General features: G+C 41.0%; 1 protein-coding gene across 1 annotated transcript; it reads left to right on the forward strand.

The window, feature by feature from the left end:
* Nucleotides 1–2,854: 2,854 nt before the first annotated feature.
* On the forward strand, nucleotides 2,855–20,619 carry LOC106565869 (protein-arginine deiminase type-2). Its single transcript, XM_014133493.3, has 16 exons — nucleotides 2,855–3,077; nucleotides 12,701–12,869; nucleotides 13,511–13,580; nucleotides 13,750–13,811; nucleotides 14,218–14,335; nucleotides 14,767–14,919; nucleotides 15,073–15,263; nucleotides 15,371–15,474; nucleotides 15,571–15,682; nucleotides 15,902–16,009; nucleotides 16,116–16,267; nucleotides 16,461–16,608; nucleotides 16,860–16,953; nucleotides 19,185–19,264; nucleotides 19,374–19,502; nucleotides 19,732–20,619. The coding sequence occupies exons 1-16, from the start codon at nucleotides 2,884–2,886 to the stop codon at nucleotides 19,963–19,965; spliced, it is 2,118 nt and encodes a 705-aa protein (XP_013988968.2). The 5' UTR covers nucleotides 2,855–2,883; the 3' UTR covers nucleotides 19,966–20,619.
* Nucleotides 20,620–20,632: the final 13 nt, after the last annotated feature.

Raw genomic sequence — 20,632 nt, forward strand, 5'->3', positions numbered from 1 at the left:
CAAAGATCATACTTTTTGGAGAAATGTCCTCTGGTCTGATGAAACAAAAATGGAACTGTTTGGCCATAATGACCATGTTTATGTTTGGAGGAAAAAGGGGGAGGCTTGCAAGCCAAAGAACACCATCCCCACCGTGAAGCACGGGAGTGGCAGCATCATGTTGCACTTCACAAAATAGATGCCATCAGGAGGCAGGAAAATTATGTGGATATATTGAAGCAACATCTCAAGACATCAGTCAGGAAGTTAAAGCTTGGTCGCAGATGGGTCTTCAAAATGGACAATGACTCCAAGCATACTTCCAAAGTTGAGGCAAAATGGCTTATAGACAACAAAGTCAAGCTATTGGAGTGGCCATCACAAAGCCTTGAGCAAGGAGGCCTACAAACCTGATTCAGTTACACCAGCTCTGCCAGGAGGAATGGGCCACAATTCACCCAACTTATTGTGGGAAACTTATGGAAGGCTACCCGAAACGTTTGACCCAAGTTAAACAATTTAAAGGCAATGCTACCAAATACTAATTGAGTGTATGTAAACTTCTGACCCACTGGGAATGTGATGAAATAAATAATTGCTGAAATAAATAATTCTCTCTACTATTATTCTGACATTTCACATTATTAAAATAAAGTGGTGATCCTAACTGAGCTAAGACAGGGAATGTTTACTAGGATTAAATGTCAGGAATTGTGAAAAAGTTTGAGTTTGAGTTTTGAGTTTAAAAGTATTTAATGAAGGTGTATGTAAACTTCCGACTTCAACTGTTTTTATGTGATTCAAATATGGCCTTCAATATGACAATCAGTGTGACAACAAAATGTATACTGCAGGCCTAGTGTAGGCCTAAGCCTACATTATCCTGTTGCTATTCAAGTACTGACTGCAATGCAAGTTGGCAAATGTTTGGTTTTCTGGGTAATTGCAGCCTCCTCTGCCTCATTACTAGCAGGAAAACACCCCCTTAACAATAGCCTACCCTCCACCGCCATATCTCATTTCATCATTTTGCTCCTCTGCAATGTACTGTATCACCATGGATGTTTCACAGGAGAAAGTTTCTATGACCAGGCACCCTAATCTCCTTCAGCACCTTAATAAGAGAAAAGCAACCGACATACCAGTACCGTATCAACAGACATTTCGTCTCGACATTGAGAAAACTTTGAGGGCTCTTTATGTTGTTGGCACAGTGTTGAAAGTGAACCTAAATAGGTGAGTGTGTGTATCTATGCTAGGCTACTGCACCAATAGATATCTTCAGATGGTAGTAGGCTGTTGTTGGCTACATTGTAGCCTATAACACGGTAGAGGGTATGGCAATGTATTGTTTCACCAGTTATATACTGCTAAATAAACTATTTTGGGATTATCGCTCAGTAGCCTACCCAAATTCTGCCTGTTCTGGGAACATGCATTTTTAGGTTGTAGGGAGGTTCTGAGAACGTTTTTCTATGGTTCCCTAAATGTTTTCCTGGGAGGTTTTATTAACTTTCAGAGAACAGAAATTCTAGGTTATTTGAAGGTAATTAAATAAAGTTATGATAACATGTTTCAATAAAACTGCTATCTTAATTTTGGTTAACTGTTTTGAACTACGAGCACAGATAGCCCCAAAGCTGTTTATTTTAGTCTATTCAAACAGACCCTAATTTCAAAGAAAACAAGCACTCATTAAGATCAGGTGTGGCCAATTAGTGGGCGTGGTCAACACACCTCAACACACTTAACAATATAGAGGATAGAGATAGATTTGTTGATGCTGAGAACGGAGTGTATATGTTTTAAATAACATTCTTACAACATTCTTTATACGTTACTAATGTTTTCTGGTGTTTTTAATGGAAAGTTTTCTTAATGTTCTGAGAAGATGACTTTAAATAGAACAATGAGGAAACATGCAGAAAACACTATGCTGAAGTACTGGAAGTCCCACAGAAAAATGTTATTTCTTGATGTTCTCTGAATAATTTGAGAACATTACTTTAAATAGAACTGTGAGGAAAGCTGTAGGAAATGTTATGGGAAGGTTGTATCCAAAATAACCATAGGACAACCACGCTCTGACCAAGCTCTAAGAAACATGATGGAGCCGACAGAGAGGGTTGCCTTGCTTCTAGTCCTTAGGAAACTATGCAGTATTTTGTTTATTTATGTATTATTTCTTACATTGTTAGCCCAGAAAATGTAAAGTGTTATTACACTTCATTTGTGGGCACAACTGAAAAAGCGTGTGCAAGCAAGGAGGCCTACAAACCTGACTCAGTTACACCAGCTCTGCCAGGAGGAATGGGCCACAATTCACCGAACCTATTGTGGGAAGCTTGTGGAAATCTACCCGAAACGTTTGACCCAAGTTAAACAATTTAAAGGCAATGCTACCAAATACTAATTGAGTGTATGTAAACTTCTGACCCACTGGGAATGTGATGAAATAAATAAAAGCTGAAATAAATAATTCTCTCTACTATTATTCTGACATTTCACATTATTAAAATAAAGTGGTGATCCTAACTGAGCTAAGACAGGGAATGTTTACTAGGATTAAATGTCAGGAATTGTGAAAAGCTGAGTTTAAAAGTATTTAATTATGGTGTATGTAAACTTCCAACTTCAACTGTTTTTATGTGATTCAAATATGGCCTTCAACATGACAATCAGTGTGACAACAAAATGTATACTGCAGGCCTAGTTTAGGTCTAAGCCTACATTATCCTGTTGCTATTCAAGTGCTGACTGCAATGCAAGTTGGCACATGTTTGGTTTTCTGGGTAATTGCAGCCTCCTCTGCCTCAAATTGCTAGCAGGAAAACACCCTCTTAACAATAGGGCCAAGCCTACCCTCCACCGCCATATCTCATTTCATCATTCTGCTCCTCTGCAATGTACTGTATCACCATGGATGTTTCACAGGAGCAAGTTTCTATGACCAGGCACCTTAATCTCCTTCAGCACCTTAATAAGAGAAAAGCAACCGACATACCAGTACCGTATCAACAGACATTTCGTCTCGACATTGAGAAAACTTTGAGGGCTCTTTATGTTGTTGGCACAGTGTTGAAAGTGAACCTAAATAGGTGAGTGTGTGTATCTATGCTAGGCTACTGCACCAATAGATGTCTTCAGATGGTAGTAGGCTGTTGTTGGCTACATTGTAGCCTATAACACGGTAGAGGGTATGGCAATGTATTGTTTCACCAGTTATATACTGCTAAATAAACTATTTTGGGATTATCGCTCAGTAGCCTACCCAAATTTTGCCTGTTCCGGGAACATGCATTTTTAGGTTGTAGGGAGGTTCTGAGAACGTTTTTCTATGGTTCCCTAAATGTTTTCCTGGGAGGTTTTATTAACTTTCAGAGAACAGAAATTCATGGTTATTTGAAGGTAATTAAATAAAGTTATGATAACATGTTTCAATAAAACTGCTATCTTAATTTTGGTTAACTGTTTTGAACTACGAGCACAGATAGCTCCAAAGCTGTTTATTTTAGTCTTTTCAAACAGACCCTAATTTCAAAGAAAACAAGCACTCATTAAAACCTGTTGAGGATAGGGGGCAGTATTTTCACGGCCGGATGAAAAAACATACCCAAATTAAACTGGTTACTACTCTTTCCCAGAAACTAGAATATGCATATTATTAGTAGATTTGGATAGAAAACACTCTGAAGTTTCTAAAACTGTTTGAATGGTGTCTGTGAGTATAACAGAACTCATATGGCAGGCAAAACCCTGAGAAGAATTCAACCAGGAAGTAGAAAGTCTGAGAATTGTAGTTCTTTCTAGTCCCTTTCAAAACTACAGTATCTGTGGGGTCACGTTGCACTTCCTAAGGCTTCTATTGGCTGTCAAAAGCCTTCAGAAAGTTGTTTGAGCATTCTCCTGTCACTGGGCAGAGTATAGGAGCTCATTCACTGAGTGGACTGCCTGGGGACAAAGAGATTGGATATGTGCGGTCCCGCGAGCGCACCCCTCCTTCTTTTTCTCTTTGAATGAATACGCTATTGTCCAGTTGGAATATTATCGCAATTTTATGTAAAAAATACCATAAAGATTGATTTTAAACAGTGTTTGACATGCTTCTAAGTACGGTAATGGAACATTTTGACTTTTTGTGTCTCGAAATACGCTCGCGCATCATGCTTTTGGATAGTGACCTGAACGCACGAACACAACGGAGGTATTTGGACATAAATATGGATTATTTCAAACAAAAACATTTCTTGTGGAAGTAGCAGTCCTGGGAGTGCATTCTGACGAAGATCAGCAAAGGTAAGAGCATATTTATAATACTAATTCTGAGTTTAGGTGGCCCCGAACTTGGCGGGTGTCTGTATAGCTTGCTGTGATGGCGAGCTATGTACTCAGAATATTGAAAAATGTACTTTCTCCGTAAAGCTATTTTAAAATCTGACACAGGGTTGCATAAAGGAGTACTGTATCTATAATTCTTAAAATAATTCTTATGTGTTTTGTCAACGTTTATGATGAGTATTTTTGTAAATTCACCGGAAGTTTTTGGTGGGAATACATTTTCTGAACATCACGCGCCAATGTAAAATACTGTTTTTGGATATAAATATGAACTTTTTCGAACAAAACATACATGTATTGTGTAACATAATGTCCTAGGAGTGTCATCAGATGAAGATCGTCAAAGGTTAGTGCTTCATTTAGTTGTGTTTTGGGTTTTTGTGACATACATCCTTGCTTGGAAAATGGCTGTGTGGTTATTTTGGTCTATGTACTCTCCTAACATAATCTAATGTTTTGCTTTCGCTGTAAAGCCTTTTTGAAATCGGACAATGTGGTTGGATTAAGGAGAAGTGTATCTTTAAAATGGTGTAAAATAGTCGTACGTTTGAGAAATTGAAATTATTAGATTTTTGAGGTTTTGTATTTCGTGCCATGCTGTTCCATAGGATATTGGCTAGGCGTTCTGCTAGCGGAACGTCTGTCCTCAACAGGTTTTAAGATCAGGTATGGCCAATTAGTGGGCGTGGTCAACACACCTGAACACACTTAACAATATAGAGGATAGAGATAGTTTTGTTGATGCTGAGAACCGAGTTTATATGTTTTAAATAACATTCTTACAACATTCTTTATACGTTACTAATGTTTTCTGGTGTTTTTTATGGAAAGTTGTCATGTTCTGAGAAGATGACTTTAAATAGAACAATGAGGAAACATGCAGAAAGCACTATGCTGAAGTACTGGAAGTCCCACAGAAAAATGTTATTTCTTGATGTTCTCTGAACAATTTGAGAACATTACTTTAAATAGAACCATGAGGAAAGCTGTAGGAAATGTTATGGGAAGATTGTATCCAAAATAACCATAGGACCACCACGCTCTGACCAAGCTCTAAGAAACATGTGGCAAGATGGAGCCGATGGAGAGGGTCGCCTCGCTTCTAGTCCTTAGGAAACTATGCAGTATTTTGTTTATTTATGTATTATTTCTTACATTGTTAGCCCAGAAAATTTTAAGTGTTATTACATACAGCCAGGAAGAACTATTGGATATCAGAGCGACGTCAACTTACCAACCTTACGACCAGGAATAAGACTTTCCCGAAGCGGATCCTTTGTTCGCATCACCACCCAGGGCATATGATCTGATCCCAGATGCCGACCCAAAACAATGTCCCCTCTAGAAGAGGTAGCCGGAGCAGCCTTATGGTCAGACTTCGGAGTTGTGCACACCACCCACCGCTTCCGAGTATATTACTCGCCAATGTCCAGTATTCTAGATAACAAGGTCGACGAAATTAGGGCAAGGGTTGCTTTCCAGAGAGACATATGGAATTGTAACATACTCTGTTTCACGGAAACATGGCTCACCCAGGTCATGTTGTCGGAGTCGGTACAGCCATCAGGATTCTTTATGCGTAGCGCCGACAGAAATAAACATCTCTCTGGGAAGAAGAATGGCGAGGGTGTAGTTTTCATGATTAACGACTCATGGTGTAATCATAATAACATACAGGAACTCAAGTCCTTTTGTTCACCTGACCTAGAATTCCTCACAATCAAATGCCGATCATATTATCTCCCATTAGAATTCTCGTTGGTTATTGTCACAGCCATGTATATCAAGGAACTTCACTGGACTCTATGCAAACTGGAAACCATATATCCTGAGGCTGCATTTATTGTAGCTGGGGATTATAACAAAGCAAATTTGAGAACAAGGCTACCTAAACTCTATCAGCATATTGATTGTTGCACTCGTGCGGGCTATACACTGGATCACGGCTACTCTAACTTCCGCAATGCATACAAGGCCCTCCCCCGCCCTCCCTTCGGCAAATCTGATCAAAGTCCATTTAGCTCCTCCCATCCTATAGGTAGAAACTTAAACAGGATGTACCCGTGACGAGAACTATTCAACGCTGGTCTGGCCAATCAGAGTCCACGCTTCAAGATTGTTCTGATCATGCAGACTGGGAAATGTTCCCAGGAAGCCTCAGAGAATAATATTGATTTATATGCTGATTCGGTGAGTGTGTTTATAAGGAAGTGCATTGGAGAGCTTGTACCCACTGTGACTATTAAAACCTACCCTAACCAGAAACTGTGGATAGATAGCAGCATTCGGGCAAAACTGAAAGCGCGAACCACAGCATTTAACCATGGAAAGATGACTGGGAATATGGCCGAATGCAAACAGTGTAGTTATTCCCTCCGCAAGGCAATCTAACAAGCGAAATGTCAGTATAGGGACAAAGTGAATTCAATGGCTCAGACATGAGACGTATGTGACAGGGTCTACATGCAATCCCGGACTACAAAAGATAACCAGCTAAGTCACGGACACCGACGTCTTTCTTCCAGACAAACTAAACACCTTCTTTGCCCGCTTTGAGGATAATACAGTGCCACCAACGTGGCCCACTACCAAGGACTGCAGGCCCTCCCTCTTCTTCTCCATGGCCAACGTGAGTAAGACGTTTAAAAGTGTTCACCCTCGCAAGACTGCCGGCCCAGATGACATCCCTAGCCGCATCCTCCGAGCATGCGCAGACCAGCTGGCTGGTATGTTTACAGACATATTCAATCTCTCCCTATCTCAGTCTGCTGTCCCCACATGCTTCAAGATGGCCACCATTGTTCCTGTACCCAAGAAGGCAAAGGTAACTGAACTAAATGACTATCGCCCCGTAGCACTCACTTCTGTCATCATGAAGTGCTTTGAGAGACTAGTCAAGGATCATATCACCTCCACCTTACCTGCCACGCTAGACCAACTTCAATTTGCATACCGCCCCAATAGGTCCACAGACAACGCAATCGCCATCACACTGCACACTGCCCTATCCCATCTGGACAAGAGGAATACCTATTTAAGAATGCTGTTCATTGACTACAGCTCAGCATTCAACACCATAGTACCCTCCAAGCTCATTATTAAACTTGAAGCCCTGGGTCTCAACCCCGCCCTGTGCAATTGGGTCCTGGACTTCCTGACAGGCAGCCCCCAGGTGGTGAAGGTAGGAAACAACATCTCCACTTCGCTGATTGTTAGATTACTTGTTAGATATTACTGCACTGTCAGAAATAGAAGCACAAGCATTTCGCTACACTCGCGATAACATCTGCTAACCATGTGCATGTGACCAATAACATTTTATTTTATTTTATTTTGATTTGAACTTATGGTTCTCAGAATGTTATGCGCTAGCTGGATAGTTTGTCCCAGGTTTGAATTGCTTTATTTCTTTAAGTGAATTGATTCTAATAATTTAATCGCTTTATAATCTTATTCCACTTGTAGTTCCAGCAGTGATAATATATTTTTAAATGACTGATTACATCCACTGACTATTTTGTTGTCATTTTACTTCTTGGATATTCCAACTGCAGAAGGATTTGGATGATCATGCCCCAAAATTGGGCTGAAATAACTGTTTGTGGATGGCACTTGTATTCAGAGGAGGAGTCAGACCTCATGTTCTCAACAGACTCTCCTTTTTTATCATTAAAAGCTGTCAATTCATATGACTCCATTGCAACTGAATTCAATGGGTTGTAAGCAGTTATTATGGCCTATGATTTCCAAGTTAACATGATACAAAAAAGTGCCCAACACAAATCACCAACCTGAAGAATTGTGGTACTATCTTGACTATGACTGCAGTTAGTTTATCAGACTCTCCACATGATATGATTGCACAGCAGATACAGATGGTTTCACAACATCGGTGTGTAACAACTTCAATAATTCTTGTTAAGTACTTCTCCTTTTTATATTGTCTAGAGTAGCCTAGGCTCTGTGTTCTGGCGAATACTATCCCTACTCCAAAAACCTAATGTTCCTTTGGTGTGAACCACCTCCTGGGCTCTGTCACGGATCCCCCCGGTACTGCTGCTCATTCCGTTCACCAGCTCCGGAAGTCTATGTCACCGGCTTTCTAGGCGTCACTGAATTGGATTCATAACCACCAACCCTGGACTGTCTTGTCTCATTACGCACACCTGGTTCCCATTCCCCCTGATTAGTATGTGTATATATGTGCCCTCTGTTCCCCATTGTCCTGGTTGATTATTGTCCCATGTCCGTTCGTCTTGTGCTCTGTTGTATTGGCTTTTATGCTACGTGTTTTTGTGCAGTTGTTATTACGGGTCTCATCCTGTGTATTATTTAGAGGTTTACACCTCACTATTTTCTTTGGGTTACATCCCTGTGTTATATATACGTGTTTGTTTTGGGCTTCGTCCCCGTCGTTTTCATGACGTACTTTATTTTGGGTGGAGAAATAAAACCCCCTATTTGTCACGTCCTGACCAGTAAAGGGGTCATTTTGTTATTGTAGTTGTTCAGGACGTGGCAGGGGTGTGTTTGTTTTGTGTGTTTCGGGGTTTTTTGGTTTATGTTCTATGTTTTCTATTTCCATGTGGGTTTTCTAGTTTGTCTATTTCTATGTTAGTTTTGGGAACGACCTCGAGTTAGAAGCAGCTGGTTGTCGTTGCTTCTAATTGGAGGCCATATTTAAGTGGGTTTATTTTCTCTTGTGTTTGTGGGTGGTTGTTTCTTTGTATAGCTGTGTAGCCTTACAGGACTGTCGTTCTTTTCTTGTTTTGTTTAGTGTTCACGTTTAAAAAATTAAAGTATAAGCATAGACACTTACCACACTGCGTATTGGTCTGATATTTCTTACTCCTCAGAAGACGAAGATTATGACACTGTCGTGTCTTTGGCCATCATTAAACTGAAGACATGTTTATCAAACAACTCTCTGTAATTATTATTACGCAATTAAACTGATTAATCGTGTAACTGTAATTAACTAGAAGGTCGGGGCACCAAGGAAAATATTCAGATTACAAAGTTATAATTTTCCTAATATAACTTTCCAGATATCATAATATCTGATCAATGAGTCCCCTGATTTAATGATGTATTCGTTTACCTTGCGTCAGTCTCAATCCAAATGTCGTAAATTGTTGTTATCTGCACGAACCCAGTCTTCACTAAGTCATCCATACATAAATTGTCTTAAAATCATTTATTTACTAAACTAAGTAATTCACAGAAAGCATACAAAACAGTAGGTATCGTTACGAAGAAATGGTAGAGGAATGTGCCCTAGTGGGCTAAACCGGCATGGCGGCTTGTTAAACAAAAGTTGACAGTGGGGGTCAGCTGAGAAGACACTACAGAGTTGATAAATATTAACAATTGATATTCTAATCCTTTGCACATGAACGCTCACTCATTCGGAAACAATTGCAATCAATATATATATTTACGCTCAGTGTGTCGTCGTGATCTTTGTTGGAGAGTTTTGTCCTCTCTCTCTCTCTCTCGGTTAGAATGGATCTTTCAAAGCGACATTCATTAATGTCGTTATAGAATGGATGTTTCGTCGGTTGTCGCGTTCAATGATACCGAATACCTAGCTGCAGACTAGTAATTAATATCAAAGACTTTTTATTATTCTGTATCAATAGTTTAACCACGTGGTATGGTCAAAGTTCAGTAGAGGAATGCATGGTCAAACCTTGGCCCTCTCTTCTTGAGGTAAGCTGGTCTAAAGAAAGAAACCCTGGGTGGGGGTTCATAAACTGAACGTAGAAAAGGCTGTCACATGACACCTTGTCCTGTCTGTGTCCCTGGGGGCGTGCCGGTGACTTAGTTAAGCTTTGAACAGAAAAACAATTCTCTCACATTAACCTCTATGGGACCGGCGGGACGAATTCGTCCCACCTACGTAACAGCCACTGCCAGCCTGTGGCGCGATTTTCAAAATCTTCAAAATCCTATTACTTCAATTTCTCAAACATATGACTATTTTACAGCCATTTAAAGATAAGACTCTCGTTAATCTAACCACACTGTCCGATTTCAAAAAGGCTTTACAACGAAAGCAAAACATTAGATTATGTCAGCAGAGTACCAAGCCAGAAATAATCAGACACCCATTTTTCAAGCCAGCATATAATGTCACCAAAACCCAGAAGACAGCTAAATGCAGCACTCACCTTTGATGATCTTCATCAGATGACAACCCTAGGACATTATGTTATACAATACATGCATGTTTTGTTCAATCAAGTTCATATTTATATCAAAAACCAGCTTTTTACATTAGCATGTGACGTTCAGAACTAGCATACCCCCCGCAAACTTACGGGGAATTCGCTAACATTTTACTAAATTACTCACGATAAACGTTCACAAAAAGCATAACAATTATTTTAAGAATTATAGATACAGACCTCCTCTATGCACTCGATATGTCCGATTTTAAAATAGCTTTTTGGTGAAAGCACATTTTGCAATATTCTAAGTACATAGCCCAGGCATCACGGGCTCGCTATTTAGACACCCGGCAAGTTTAGCACTCACCATAATCATATTTACTATTATAAAAATGTCATTACCTTTTGTTGTCTTCGTCAGAATGCACACCCAGGACGTCTACTTCAATAACAAATGTTGGTTTGGTCCAAAATAATCCATCGTTATATCCGAATAGCGGCGTTTTGTTCGTGCGTTCCAGACACTATCCGAAATAGTAAAGAAGTGTCGCGCGCTTGGCGCAATTCCTGACAATAAAATTCAAAGTATTCCATTGCCGTACGTCGAAGCATGTCAACCGCTGTTTAAAATCAATTTTTACGTCATTTTTCTCGTAGAAAAGCGCTAATATTCCGACAGGGAATCTCCTTTTCGGCAAACAGAGGAAAAAATCCCAAAGGCGGGGGCGGTCGGGGTCACGCGCATAAGCTAGTGTCTCTTGATGGGCCACTTGAGAAAGGCGATAATGTGTTTCAGCCTGGGGCTGGAATGACGACATTCTCTTTTTTCCCGGGCTATGAGAGCCTATGGAAGACGTGGGAAGTGTCACGTTAGAGCAGAGATCCTTAGTAAATGATAGAGATGGCAAAGAAGTTCCAGAAATGGTCAGACAGGCCACTTCCTGTAAAGGAATCTCTCAGGTTTTGACCTGCCATTTGAGTTCTGTTATACTCACAGACACCATTCAAACAGTTTTAGAAAATTTAGGGTGTTTTCTATCCATATGTAATAAGTATATGCATATTCTAGTTACTGAGTAGGAGTGGTAACCAGATTAAATCGGGTATGTTTTTTATCCAGCCGTGTCAATGCTGCCCCCTAGCCCTAACAGGTTAACATCAGTACATACCATCTCAACATATTCCAAATAGGTTTATCCATTTAGATGTAAGTCCCATAGCTGAGGCTATTATATAGCCCCCCCCCCCCCCCCCAAAAAAAAAGATGTAGATGTACTATTGTAAAGTGGTTGTTCCACTGGATATCATAAGGTGAATGCACAAATTTGTAAGTCGCTATGGATAAGAGTGTCTGCTAAATGACGTAAATGTAAATGTTATATAAACATTATTATGGTAATATGGCAATATTGTCTCCCATGAGTTTCACAACATTGTACCAAACGGACCAGTTCGTAGCTGGATTCTTCACCGATCTTTTATACCTTCTCCAGAACATAAATGTCGTTCAATTCCCCCATCCTGTGAGGTGGAAGAATTCCTTTGTCTCTCTATGAAACCCCTCTCTCTTCATACTGTGGCCATGAGGCAGGACATTCTCCTTCGGAATTTATGGCTGCCTTCACACAGCCTTGTGTCAGAAGTATAGAGGTCGGGGATGGTGCATAGAAAAGGCCTGGTGCAGAGGGAGGGGGTTTCAACTGTGCTCGCTGTACCCAAAGAGGGCAACGTCATGACAACACTATTACGTATTCTTGCGCCTATCTTCTATCATTATACAGCGTGACAGGCTCAATCTGGACTCCAGGTGTTAGGTTTTACAGCTAAGCCTAATGTTTATAAACAAGTGTCATACTGAGTATAACAACTTGAGATGTTGGTTGATACTTTGACATATAAGTACAATCCTTTTTGCCAGTATTCTTGTGTAGGTTGATAGTCCAGTATTTCTCCCTCTTTGGTACGTTGCTCATTTTAGAGGCATGTAGAAGACATCATACCTCTATGATGACTGTAGCAATGTAACTTTAGAACTAGCACTGCCACCTGTTGCTTCTGGAAATAGGGGATAATGAACTGCACTCACTGCTGGTGCTCCACTGCAGTATAGGTATGTCCTCTTGTGTTTACTCTGTTATTGCTATAGATTTGTATAAGAAAAGTATCAGGATGTGATGTGTAACTGTCACATGTATTTATTGTTCCCCTAGGAGTGCCCCCCCTAGCTCCAAGTACTTCTCTGTGCAATGCAGTCCCAGAGTGCAGTACAGGATCACCCCACCCCCACCGGAGAGTGGGACCCTCCCCACCACTCTCAATGGTAATACAATGCTTCTTATCACCATGGACACTGCCAGTGAAGTGGGAAATGATAGCAAGGTAAATAAAGTAGGCCACTCCCACAGCCATGATAGCTACAAAGGGGAACCCTTTGAAGAACCATTTTTGGTTCAAGGTAGAACCTTATTGGCTTCCATATAGATCCCCTTCCCCAGAGAGTTCTACATGGAACCCAAAAGAGTTCTACCATGAATCAAAAAGGGTTTTCCTACGGGGACACTGGAACCTTTTTTTCTAAGAGTGTACCCTGAGATTCAGTATGTTACATCTTATTCATGGAATCCTGAGTTGAATATTTCCTCTTGGGACTGAACACGCTACAGTGAATTATGTTAATCAGAAAAACAAATCAAGTATCTGCTGCCCCTACACCTCTTAAGAGTGGTGTGCAAACCACACTGAAATAATGCAAATGTGGCACTCTCAACCTGATACCAGAGAGATGTCAAACTGTGGAAAGTGATGGGGTTAACCACAATGCCAGTTCTATTTATAAGGAATTGAAGGAGACATTTTGTCAGTTCCAGAATGGGCCAGGTGTTTAGATTCTCCTCTGAGATAATGTACTGTACATATCTGGACATGAATATATCATAGAAGACCCCATCAAAACACAACCACTGCTTAGTCACCAGTGTTCTAGATGTTTAACTTTGTAAATGTTGTCCTTTGTTTTGCAGCTATCGGTCATGTATTATGGAGAGAAGACGGAGGTGTTAGGGAAGGCTGTCGTTCACCTCACCGCTGTTGGTATGTTTTGTTATGCTTAGGACAGGAGAGCACACCCTTATAAACTACCACCCGCCCCCACCTTCATAGCATACCTTTGTGAATGTCATTTGTACATTTTTATATTTCACTTGAGACCCCAAAGCAGCTCATGAGCTTCAGTGACACCCAGGGCCTCTCTGTCTTGTAGAGATTTCTCTGGACGTAGATGCTGATCGAGATGGCCAGGTGGAGAGGAACAACCCCAACAAGGTGGGTTATGTCTGCTGAGTCTGTCCAGGCAGGTCTCTTTCAGCTCAGAGGTCACTATCTTTGTTTCCTAACACAGCAGGGTACATAAGGAGACGTTCTAACATGAATAGGCATGTCAGAAGACTAGTGTTCATTCTGTATTCCAAAACACAAAGGAAGATTGCCAAGGCACTTCTAGCCAATTCTGTCAACTAACACAGGGCACAGCCTTCCACTGATATTAATAGGTATATCAAAATACTGTTCATACTATATTGCTGGAAGTGCGAAAAAGAAATTGAAGGCTGTGTTTTTCCACTCAGCTGTAAGTCTAATCTAACCTCATGGAAACACACTGGGAAAAGCTAAATTGGCAGGGCAGTGCTAGTTCTTGTTTCAGAAAGACAGAGTGTTGATCTCTCTACAGGGATCCTGGATGTGGGGGCCTAATGGCCACGGTGCCATCCTACTGGTCAACTGTGACTCAGAACGCACCTATGGGAAGAGGCGGGACAGTGAGTGTGCTGAGGTCACGAGAGTCTCAGGTAAATAGCAACAGCTAAGTCATCCTGGCCCACTGAGCTGACCGGCTGACAGTGCTGCAGACATTGCAATACATCAACATTTAAAGGCTGCAGGTCTGTCTTTTGTGTGTAGGCAGCAGAGAGGAGCAGTAGGGATGTGTGTATTTGTGTTAGATAAACACGAAATGCCTGAGCTAGGGGTGTGTCTGGTGTGGTTTGACGGTTCCTTCTCGACCACCATCCTCCTAGGATAAGTAGTTGTATTACACATTGTCATACCTATGTGTTTTTTTTACCTTTATTAAACTAGGCAAATCAGTTAAGAACACATTTTTATCTACAATGACGGCCTACCAAATCCTGGGAGCCACATTGAGATGAGGCCACATTGATTATGACGTTGATGGGTTGACACTTGATGTACAATAATGTCAGTATTTGTGAAATGTCAGATCTGAAAGACATGTCCCCAATGGTGCTGCGGACCAGTGGCCCTGCCAAGCTCCCAGAGGGCTACAAGCTGACCATGCACATCTCCCAGGGGGATGCAGAGAGTGTCAGGGTCTTCAGTACAAGGTCCACAGCAGACATGCACCAAACACTGAGTGAGTCAAGGACATTTTGTTCAGTCAGATCTTTTATGTGTTCTTCTGGCTGTCCATGCATGTACAATATGTGTACAATAGGGTTTTAATGGTGCATATGCATAAATGGAGATACATTTGATCATCATTATAAAAAATGGTTTACTGCTGCAGAAAACCTGTTCTACAAGAGCTTTGTGAAGGACTACCCACTGGTGCTGGGCAGTGAGGATTTGTCCAAGGAGGTCCCGTACCTCGGGGGAAACGCTGAGATGAATTTCTACGTTGAGGGCCTGAGATTCCCTGACAAAGACTTTGAGGGCCTCATCAGCATCAGCCTCAGCCTGCTGGAGCCCAGCTCTCAGGTACATTGTAACTCTTTCACTGTTCGTAGTTTAAAACTTCAAAGGGTATATTCTGTACCTCTGTTGTGGAATCTATCATTCATGTTTTTGTTCTGTTATTTTGCCAGGGCTTCCCTGAGACGCCCATCTTTACAGACAGGGTGGTGTTCCGTGTGGCTCCCTGGATCATGACACCCAACACACTCAACCCTGTGGAGGTCTTCGTCTGCAGGTGAGAGATGATGATGGCATTGATGTTGCTGGAAATAGTGATGGTGCTAGCTGTAAACGTACTTAGACAACTGTTTCTGTGCATTTGATTACCCAGCACATCTGATAACTACCAGTTCCTAAAGGGAATGAGGAGGCTGGTGGAGAACAGTGGGTACAAGCTGAAGGTTTGCCATCAGTACATGAACAGAGGAGACCGCTGGATGCAGGTAAGCAGTGGGATTCAGTTTCTAGCCTATCATGCAGTTTTGTGCATTTGAACTTTTTCCAATTCCAACTTGTTTTAAACACAATATATTGTCAGTCTTGTCTCTAGGTTTTAAATAAAAGAAATCAGAACATAGACCGGTGTCTTTTTTTCTAACTGCATGAAAAATATAGAAATGTATAGAAATATAATAGGCATGTAAAGAAGGTTTCTCTCTCAGGATGAGATAGAGTTTGGCTACATTGACTCTCCTCACCAACGTTTCCCTGTTGTGCTGGACTCCCCCCGAGACGGAGAACTACAGGATTTCCCTTATGATGAGCTACTGGTAAGAAAAGGCATTCACAACACCTGCAGTTAAAATGTACTTATTTCCATACTGTGAGGGATGTGGTGGAACTCTTTCTCAACCGCTCTCTGCCTGGTGCCCTCAGGGCCCAGACTTTGGCTATGTGACGAGGATGGCATATAATGAGGAAGTGAGCAGCTTGGACTCGTTTGGTAACCTGGAAGTTAGCCCTCCAGTTATTGTAAATGGAAAAATCTACCCTCTGGGCAGGATCATAATTGGAGTGGCTTTCCCCACGTGAGTGTAACTTGCTTCAACAGAAGAGAGTCTGGTTTTTAGATACCAATATTTGCCTTTATTCCAAAGTTGATTGATTTATTAAATAAAATTGATGGTTCTTCCTTCTATAAATCTCTTGCTAATGATTCATGAATATTTGGAACAAAGATATGGCTGTGAGCAGTGGTGATAAGGCTGTTTAACTTTTCAGGGCAACCAAGGGCCGCAACATGACCAAAGTAGTGCAAGACTTCCTTTGGGCACAGAAAGTCCAGGAGCCCATTGCACTGTTCTCTGATTGGCTGCATGTTGGGCATGTGGATGAATTCATGACTTTTGTCCCAGCTCCTGACAAAAAGGTAAAACAATATTGTCAAGAAAAGTATAGTTGCCCCCTCTATTAGAACATATGCGTAAAAACACTATGCTCTTTAATATAGAGTAGAAATGACGGAGAGCGAAGAATTGTTAATGCCGTCCATTTGCACATAAACTATTTAGACATGATGCAGGCTGTGGCTACCATGTGGTTTATGTGATAATGTAAAGCTGTCAGGAAGTCAAGTGAAGCGTACTGACAATATTGTCTTTGTCCTCCGTTTCTGTGTAGGGATTCCGACTGCTGCTCGCCAGCCCCGACGCAGGCTACAAACTTTTCAGAGGCTTACAGAATGACAGGCATGGACAAGCCAAAATGTTTGACGGTAGGCTTTCAGTTAGGGGTCTAATTTCAGTATGTGTCAGTGTGTATCACTGTAGTTACAACTGTATCAGTGGAGGCTCCTCAGAATAGGAAGGGGAGGATCATCCTCAGTGAATTTCATAAAAATGAAAATAATGAAACATTAAAGTTATACTTGTTAGATGTAATAATATCTAGTATAGTTTTATCACCAAATAATTGATTAAAACACTGTTTTGCAATGAAGGTCTACAGTAGCCTCAACAGCATTCTGTAGGGTAGCACCATGGTTTAGCCAGGGGACAGCTGGTTTCCGTCCTCCTCTGGGTACATTGACGACAATACAAAACCTAGGAGGCTCATTGTTCTCACCCCCTTCCATTGACTTACACAGTAATTATTACAACTTACTCCAACCTATCAGAGCTCTTGCAGCATGAACTGACATGTTGTCCACCCAATCAAAGGATCAGAGAATCAGTCTAGTACTGAGACCGTAAGCTACAGCTAGCTAGCGCTGCAGTACATAAAATGTGGGGAGTAGTTGACACGGTTATGATATGAAGGTATGGCATGGATTTTTTTTTTTATCCTGGCCACAGACAGCTGATGTGCTGTGCACTGAAATCCACAAGCGAAGGGAAAATGTGAGAGGAGGAGAGCGAGAAGTAATTATAGTAAAAGGGAATCAAAGAGATCATACTGTTTGTATGTGGTTGCTCTGGAAAGTGAACTGTGCCTATAGAAAGTGAACTATGCTTATAGACATAGATTAGGAATCACTGGCCACTTTAAGGAAATGAAACACCAGCCACTTTAATAATGCCTCCTTATCTTGCATTACTCATCTCATATGTGTAAACTGTACTCTACGCTAACTGTACTCTATGCTAACTGTACTCTATGCTATTCTATGCTCTATGCTATTCTATTAGTCACTTTAGTTGTTTGTAAACATTGCATCACCCATCTCATATGTATATACTGTACTCTATACTATGCCACTGTAGGGGCGGCAGGTAGCCTAGTGGTTAGAGCGTTGGACTAGTAACCGAAAGGTTACAAGATTGAATCCCCGAGCTGACAAGGTAAAAATCTGTCGTTCTGCCCCTGAACAAGGCATCAGCATTTGTGGGTTCGATTACAGGCTCCAGATACTCTACTAGTCTAAAGAAGACCAGTTGTATTGCTTATTCAATCAGAACAACAGTTTTCAGCTGTGCTAACATCATTGCAAAATGGTTTTCTAATGATCAGATAGCCTTTTAAAATGATCAACTTGGATTAGTTAACACAACGTGCCATTGGAACACAGGAGTGATGGTTGCTGATAATGGGCCTCTACGCCTATGTAGCTATTCCATAAAAAAATCTGCTGTTTCCAGCTACAATAGTTATTTACAACATTAACAATGTCTACACTGTATTTCTGATCAATTTGATGTTATTTTAATGGACAAAAAATGTGCTTTTCCTTAAAAAACAAGGACATTTCTAAGTGACCCCACACTTTTGAACAGAGGTGTATATATTGTCTTAATCCATTCTTTACTTAGATTTATCTGTATTTGTTATGAAACTAGATAGATATTACTGCACTGTCAGAGCTAGAAGCACAAGCATTTCACTACACACGCAATAACATCTGCTAAACACATGTATGTGACCAATACAATTTTTATTGAACTAGGCAAGTCAGTTAAGAACAAATTCTTACAATGACAGCCTACCCCAGCCAAACCCAGACCATGCTGGGCCAATTGTGCACCGTCCTATGGGACTCCCAATCACAGCCAGATGTGATGCAGGCTGGATTTGAACAAGGGACTGCAGTGATACCTCTTGCACTGAGATGCAGTGCCTTAGACCACAGCTCCACTCGGGAACCCAACATTTGATTTGATTTGTATGTGATCAGGGGTGTAAAAGCTTTACTGAAACGGGGATAAACATACCTGAATTTGTCTAATAGAAACTCTCGTTTGCAACTGTTGGACTAATGATTACACCCTAGATCAGCGAGATACAGGCAATATTGAATGTGCCAATGTCTGTCACCTTGATTACTCACAAAATTCTCTTTACCTGTGCACCTACGCTCATAGGCAAAGTTGTAACAACCTCGTTGGGTATAGGGAACGTTTGAGTATCAAGTAGCCTTAACCTATCAATGTTACATTGAGCTGGGTGAATGGAATACATAATACTGTATGTGTTACTAATTAACACCCACTTCCTTCTCAATCCTAACAGGTCTTGGAGCAGAAGAAGAGATTACGGTAGATGAGATTTTGAGTGATGACAAACTCAGAGCAGAAAACAACTATGTCCAGGTGAGGGAAACTAAATGCCAGATGAACTAGTTACTCAGAGAGGCTAGCAGAGCGTTGCAGTGCTTGGTGAAATAACCATGTAGATGTTGTGACTGCTGCCATCCCACAGAGCTGTATAGACTGGAACAGGGATGTCCTTAAGAGGGAGCTGGGTTTAGATGACGATGATATCATTGATCTGCCCATCCTTTTCCATGTGACGGAGGAGAACAGGGCAGTGGCCTATTACCCAGACATGGTGAGCAGATGCAAGTTCTACACTAGAACACCTCCAAAACAAAAGTACTTCTTATTTTATTTGCTATACATTTTACATTACATAATGGCAAAACTCAAAAATGCTGCCAAATCATTTTAGACATTTTGTGAGGATTTTCTACATGTGATTAGGAAGTATGCTCAAATCATCTACTACCCAAGTAGTGCAAGAAACAAATCCTAATTGAGGCATACGTCTCTACCTCCAGGTGAACATGATTGTGTTGGGGAAGAACCTGGGCATCCCTAAACCGTTTGGGCCCAAAGTGGACGGCCGCTGTGCCCTGGAGGCAGAGATGACCTCCCTCATGGAGGGCCTGGGACTCAGCTGCACATACATTGATGACTTTGCCTCCTACCACAAACTGCTGGGAGAGGTTCACTGTGGCTCCAACGTCCGCAGGGAACCCTTCTCCTTCAAGTGGTGGAACCTGGAGATGTGAGGAATTTGGGGCAAGGAATGGTTGTAGTTAGAAAGAGGGAATAAGGCTTGACGTAAACAGCAGCAACAATCGCCAGCAGCAGTCATCTTCAAACAACAACAGTAGTCCTTGTACTGTACTACCCCCTTTGTCTTTATTAAACATGTATTTGCCTTTTTTTTACAAAAGGATGAAAACCTATATTTACAAACAAGACTTTCGAACTTAAATAAGGGTTTAAGCGGAATATCAACGAGAACAGAAATACAATCATCTGAATTAAGCACATTGCAGGTTGGATCTGTTGTTTGGATTGGCTGGGTGCTCAATCCAAGTGTCTTGCATTTACATGTACAAACACGAGTACAGATGAACAGGACCACAGAGAAATGTGCAAGTATAATCTGGAGCCACCAGAGGGCGTGATCAAACTATTCAAGCATTTCTGAAGACTTGTGAGAGTAATAATACATTTATTTTAAGCTTTGAGATGAAAATAGTGTTAGATATATTTTGAGTTTCAGTGCCTGGAATACACGCTGATTCCAAAGGCTCTCTTAAGCTGATGAAAGGTTATTTTCTCATCTTTCCAATCACATTTCAATTAATAGTATTTTGTTGAATCATAATCTTCAGAATGGTGTTTAATAATAAATATATATCAAACTAACTGTATTTTGATGTAGTG

The sequence above is a fragment of the Salmo salar genome, chromosome 12 (assembly GCF_965601325.2).
Source record: "Salmo salar chromosome 12, fSalSal1, whole genome shotgun sequence".
Taxonomy (NCBI): Eukaryota; Metazoa; Chordata; class Actinopteri; order Salmoniformes; family Salmonidae; genus Salmo; species Salmo salar.

Coding starts and splice junctions, on each gene's coding strand:
- LOC106565869 (XM_014133493.3), top strand. CDS start 2,884: ATGTACTGTATCACCATGGATGTTTCACAGGAGCAAGTTTCTATGACC. Junction 12,870..13,510: donor AAGTGGGAAATGATAGCAAG/GTAAATAAAGTA, acceptor TTTGTTTTGCAG/CTATCGGTCATGTATTATGG. Junction 16,954..19,184: donor ACAAGCCAAAATGTTTGACG/GTAGGCTTTCAG, acceptor CAATCCTAACAG/GTCTTGGAGCAGAAGAAGAG.